General features: G+C 46.9%; 1 protein-coding gene across 1 annotated transcript in view; it reads right to left on the bottom strand.

The window, feature by feature from the left end:
- Positions 1-3,692: 3,692 nt before the first annotated feature.
- LOC311226591 (zinc finger protein 385D-like) overlaps positions 3,693-6,215 on the bottom strand; it is a gene marked incomplete at its 5' end in the record, with an annotated part of 139,405 nt that continues 136,882 nt past the window's right edge. The window contains 2 exons of the mRNA XM_084312011.1: positions 3,693-3,939; positions 6,011-6,112. Coding sequence (XP_084168137.1) covers positions 3,700-3,939; positions 6,011-6,112 — 342 coding nt within the window. The 3' untranslated portion in view covers positions 3,693-3,699. The remainder of the gene's footprint in view (positions 3,940-6,010; positions 6,113-6,215) is intronic.

Below are 6,215 nucleotides of genomic sequence, written 5' to 3'. Positions count from 1 at the left end.
TCCTACCGTCATAGATATCTATCGCCCTGTCTCTCCTTCCTCTCTAAATCACTTGAAGGTGTTGTATCCAACCAGCTCACTGATTGTCTATTACAGAATGACCTCCTAGACCCTAAACAGTCAGGCTTCAGGACTGGTCACTCCACGGAGACGGCCCTTATAGCGGTCACAGAGGCTAGGCTCTAAGAGCAAAAGGCCTCTCTTCTGTCGTGATTCTCCTGGACATGTCAGCAGTCTTCAACAGTCAATCATCAGATCATCCTCGCATCCCTCGCAGGAATGGGAGTTGTAGGCTCTGCGCTGGCATGGCTGTCATCCTACCTTGACGACTGCTCCTGCCAAGTATCATGGAGATGCCCTGTTGCCCCCTACAGATGGGTGTCCCGCAGGGATCGGTCATTGGACCCCTTCTCTTCTCTCTCGACACCAAATCTCTGGGTAACATTATCACGTCTCATGCCTTCTCATATCATTGCCTGCCGATGACACTCAACTCTTCCTCTCCTTTCCTCCCTCAGATACCCAAGTCTCTGAGCAGATCTCGGCCTGGCTGTCTGACATTTCCACTTGGATGACGACCAACCACCTAAAATTTTACCTAAGCAAAACAGAGTTATTTCACCTGCCGGCCAAATCCTCCCCACTGACCAACCTTTCCATCACAGTGGAGAATGTAGCCATGGCTTCATCCCCGACCGCCAAGAACCTTGGTGTTGTCCTTGATGACTGAACTTCTGCGCTCACATCGCCGCAAGAACCAGAACCTGCAGATTCCTCCTGAGCAACGTCAGAAGGATCCACACCTTCCTGACAAAAGAAGCCACCCAACTCCTTGTCCAATCAACAGTCATCTCTCGCCTCGACTACTGCAATGCACTGCTCGCTGGTCTGCCGACCACCGCCACCAAGCCCCTTCAGAATGCAGCCGCCCGCCTGATCTCCAACCTACCAAAGTCAGCCCATGTTACCCTACTTCTTAGAGAGCTGCACTGGTTCCCCATCCCCACGAATCCGCTTCAAGGTCCTCGACCTGGCATATCGTGCAGCGAAGGGAACCGCTCCCACCTGCCTCCGGTCAATGGTCTCTAACTACACAGCCTCAAGACCCCTCAGCTCTGCATCTTCTGGCCGCCTCAGACCCACTCCTATCCGAGCTCCGGGAGGGTCATTAAAGAGAAGCCGCCTATTCTCGGTCCTTGCCCCACAATGGTGGAATGAACTACCCACCACAGTTAGGACAGCCGAAACCCGACCAATTTTTCACCGTTGTCTAAAGACAATATCAATCAATAATACCAAAAACATTTTTAAAACGAACCTTCTAACTTGTCCTCTACTGTCATGCACTCTTCCTAATATACCAACATACGCTGTAGCACTCAATTTTGAACACTTTGATGAACATTGTTACTCAGCTGATAGAGTTGGACCCTTCCTGCTGACTTTGGATAAAAGCATCAGCTTATAAGTTTCAGCTGGGACAGCGGCGCTGTGGCTTGCTTGGCGCTGCCCACGGTGCTGAACTAAACAGCAGAGAGGCAATTGAAAAATCTAAATTCTCTCTCTCTTAAGAACATTCACTTATACAAAAACAGACTGAACGGATATATATATAACAGACCTGCTGGGGCAGCGGACTGAGAGCAGGGGACACAAACAGGCTGGATAAGATGGTCAGGAAGGCCAGTAGCGTGGCTGGGGTGGAGCTGGACTCTAGCGAGGGTGGCGGAGAGGAGGAACCTTGCTAAGCTCCAGGCCATCAGGGAAAACCCCTCCCACCCACTATACACAGACTTGGCTGACAGGAGGAGCATGTTATAGGCTCACACTACCTAAATGCAGCACTGAACGGCACAGGAAGTCCTTCATTCCAACAGCCATCAGACTATACAATGCATCACTGTGCCTCACTGCATCACTGAGCACAGAGTGACAGTTACCATCTTCCTGGACTCTTACTTTTTAAACAGCACTGTGAAATATTACACCTACTGTAGACTTCAGTATATTTTTACTGTATTTATTTACTGTATCTTTTATTCTATTTTTATTCTATTTCATTTTATTCTATTCTTAGGCCATTTGTTTTGTTATTCTTATTCGTGACTTGTTCTGTCTAAATGTTTAATGTTGAGTGATTTGCAGTGTAAAATTTCCCTCAGGATAATACATTTCTATTCTATTCTATTCTATATCTTTGAAAAGTCTCCATTTATTCAACACTTCTGAATTCACTGACAAACTGAACTGAACTGACAAAAATAAGGTGCATAAAAAAGCAAACAAAATTCCTCCACAGGCTACTGACCATCATTAGTAGAGCGGCAAGCGGCGTTTGGGGACAGAGTGAACTCTTCTTAAAACACTGCCCCTCCACTCATTCCAGAACTTTTTTGTTAAGTCCTTCTCAAATGCCAACTGAATTAAATTGGCCTTGCGTCGATGAAGCATACTAAGGCGATGTTCTGTAAAGACATTCTTGAGGGTAGAAAACGAATTCTCACAGAGTGCCGTGCTAGTTTCAGTAGTGTTGTTGTTGACATCAGTGCCCACTAGGGCTGTCCCCGACTAAGGATTTGGATAGTCGACTTTGATTGAAAAAAAAAAATAAAAAAAAAAAATTATAATTTACCAGGGTGGGCACAGCTGACTCAGTGGGTGGGCCCGGCCCCCTAATGCCCGCCCATGGCGCCGGGTCTGCGTGGTTCAGCTTTTACTTCCCTTTTCAAGATGTTTCACTCAGTAAAATTACTGAGGTACAAGTAATAGCCCCTCCCTCCCCATATGCTAAATCAAATGCCCATCCAATTAACCCTTTCACTACCACACTACAGAAGGTTAACCCTTTCACTACCACACTACAGAAGGTTAACCCTTTCACTACCACACTACAGAAGATGAATCCTTTCACTACCACACTACAGAAGTTGAATACTTTCACTACCACACTACAGTCATCTGGTGTGTGGTAGTGAAAGGGTTAACCTTCTGTAGTGTGGTAGTGAAAGGGTTAATTAGCTCTGACGCCTACAGAAAAAGCTCCATCTGCTGCATTTAAAATCTGATGCCTGCCGTGCGCCGCGGAACCATCGAATGCAAAATGGCGCGCGTTGATTATCGCTTTCAATGCGTTTGGGCCTTAAGTGTTTTGTAATCTTTTCTCTCCGAATTCTGTCTTAGAATTCCAGAACTCAACAGATCTCTCTCACGGGGGTGACATCATGTCTGCTGGCTGCTCCCGAGCCTCGGGACCGCCACTCCGTTATCAGATCGTCGCTCCTGTCCTTTTCAACCGTAGTTCCTCACCGGTTGACATCTAGGCCAATTGAAGTCTTGACACAATTTCCCCCACTTCCATAGCTTAGACTAGATGTGTCTATAGTTAAAAAAAAATACTAAAAAACATGTCATGTTTGTTTGTTTGTTTGTTTGTGCATGGAAAACTACATTTCTTTTTTCTTTTACATATTTTTTATTATTTACACAATCTAAGTGTGAAAATGGATCCGGATCCAGTGTTGACTGGGAGAAAAATGTATTTGTATGTAGGTCAAAACATCCATGTTGAAAAAAGCTTGTGTCAACCAAAGATGGCAAGAGGGACGATTGTCAAAAGCACGTATGAACCGGAAGTCCATATTTGGGTAAAAGCTGAGACCTCCTGCATCATATCAGACGTAGGAGGGCGGGTTCAGTAGGTCAGTAGGGAGAGAACAGAACGGACGTGTGCGGGGAGCAGAGCGGTCCAGGGGCGGGGTGCAGTAAGGCCTGGGGGAGGGGCTGAGTCTGAAAGAGGGCGGGGTTAGGACTGGAGGCGGGTCGCAGGTGGAAGGGGGGCAGGGTTGCCATGGCGGCGGCGACGACAGACAGTTGATGTTGAAGGAGGCAGGAGGCCAGGGGCTTGGTCAAGTCCTGCTCCTTCCTAAGAGCCAAGCGCACCTGCGGACCGTACAAACATGCACACACACACACACACACACACACACACACACACACACACACACACACACACACACACACACACACACACACACACACACACACACACACACACACACACACACACACACACACACACACACACACACACACACACACAGTATTTGAGTTACTGTGTAGAAATATGGGGCAACATGTACATGAACAACATAAAGCCAGATATTACAGAAAAAAGTGGCAAGAATGATTCATAAAGTTAATTGAAGAGAGCACACCAACAGACTGTTATTAAGTCAGGAGGCCTCCTTCTACAGGCATGTCATGTGTCTCCTGTCACCAGTGTTGTAGTCAAGTCACTAAATCTTGAGTCCGAGTCGAGTCTCGAGTCCCCAGTGTTCAAGTCCAAGTCACCAAAGAACAGCCCGAGTCGAGTCCGAGTCGAGTCCCCATTACCCTAGTCCGAGTCCGAGTCCAAGTCACCAAGGTTGAGTCCACTCCACTCTGGCAGTCAAAGAGATGACGTACACATAAGGTTTACATTAAACATAAATGACACAGCGGTCACCGTTTCAAAGGGAGTTTATTTACTTTGTGACACAATAGCCAAACAAATGCACTAGCCGTCAATATCTTATAATAAATAATAATAAAAAAAGAAAAAAGAAAAAAGAAACAACTATTTATCAATGAACAAGTCTGAGTCCTCGTCTGCACCTTCCGAGTCCAAACGCTCAAGTCCAATGCTCGAGTCCAAGTCCAAGTCATCAGTGCTCAAGCTCAAGTCGAGTCACGAGTCCTGAAAATCAGGACTCGATACTATATTGGGGTACAGCCTATGAGAGAGGGGCATTAGGGTCTGGTCCGTATGAGTGCCAACAATTCCGGCACAATTCCCTCTGGTGTGACTTGTTGGTGAAATGACATGTTTAAGGGGCGACAGTAGCTCAGGAGGTAGAACGGTCGTCCGGTAATCGGCTGGCGCAAGGCGTTTAAGCCCTGGCGGGCCTAGCAGGTCGGCACCTTGCATTGTTTGCCTCCGACATCGGTGAATGGGTGGATGTCATGTGAGGCATGAGTTGTAAAGCACTTTGGATCAAAAGCTCTATATAAATGCAGTCCATTTACCATTTATATTGAGGGTGTGTTTTTAGGAACAGGAAAAATATACGACAACAATGTCTAGTGCAAAACTGTTATTTCTATTTGGGCCTAGTTACTCCGCCTCCTCCCACCGCCCCCTACCTCGCTATCTGAGGTATAGGCTTCATCAAAGGAACAGAACACGTGCGTGAGAGAGGATGCTTTAAGGAGACACTTCAGAACCGGTCTGTCTGCCTACAGCATGACGAGAAGCACCGGTCCTGCAGCGCATGGCAGTGTTGTAGTCGAGTCACTAAATCTCAAGTCCGAGTCAAGTCTTGAGTCCCCAGTGTCCGAGTCCTAGTCCAAGTCTGAGTCACCGAAGAAGAGCCCGAGTCGAGTCAGAGTCGAGTCCCCATTACCCTAGTCCGAGTCATCAAGGTTGAGTCCACTCCACAGATGTCTGTTGAAGTTTGAGGTTGTCCCGGTCTTCTCTTCAATAGTTAGTTTACATATCGAACATCTAGCAGTGCTCTTGCTGGAATTGGATCTAAAAATCTGTGTAAGCAAAGCGCATGATTCGGGGCGTCTCTTTAGGCATCTTAAGTACCGAACATGGGGGTATCGACGTGAATCCGCATGTAGGTGGAACACACGTGTCTGCCCTTGCACAACATTTAATTGTGTTACGGTATTAATATAGCCATCAATATCTTATGCCAAATGATTAGGGACTATTACAATTTTTTATTTTATTTTTATAAATTAAAATAACTGTATTTATCCGTATTATTATATTTATTATTATAGAGTCCTTGTCTGCACCTTCCGAGTCCGAATGCAGTCAATGCTCGAGTCTAAGTCCAATCCGAGTTATCAGGGCTCAAGTCCAAGTGGAGTCACAGAGTCCCGGTCGCACGGTGAATGAAACCACAATAGGGAGCGTACCGTCCCGGTCGCACGGTGAATGAAACAACAATAGGGAGCGTACCGCATGGAGAGTCTGGTGGCGCTGCGCGGTCGGGTAGGGACTGAACTTAGGCTTCGCTGGTTTACCCGACGCTCTGTCCTTATGTCTTCTGCTGCTAATGTGCTGGGAGAGAGAGAGAGAGACAGAGAGACAGAGAGAGAGAGAGACAGAGAGAGAGAGAGAGAGGGGGGATTGGGAGAGAGAGAGAGAGAGAGAGAGAGAGAGA

The sequence above is a fragment of the Notolepis coatsorum genome (assembly GCF_963971535.1).
Source record: "Notolepis coatsorum genome assembly, chromosome: 4".
Lineage (NCBI taxonomy): Eukaryota > Metazoa > Chordata > Actinopteri > Aulopiformes > Paralepididae > Notolepis > Notolepis coatsorum.
The sequence above is the reverse complement of the archived record's forward strand: the minus strand, read 5'-3'. Positions and strand labels throughout refer to the sequence as shown.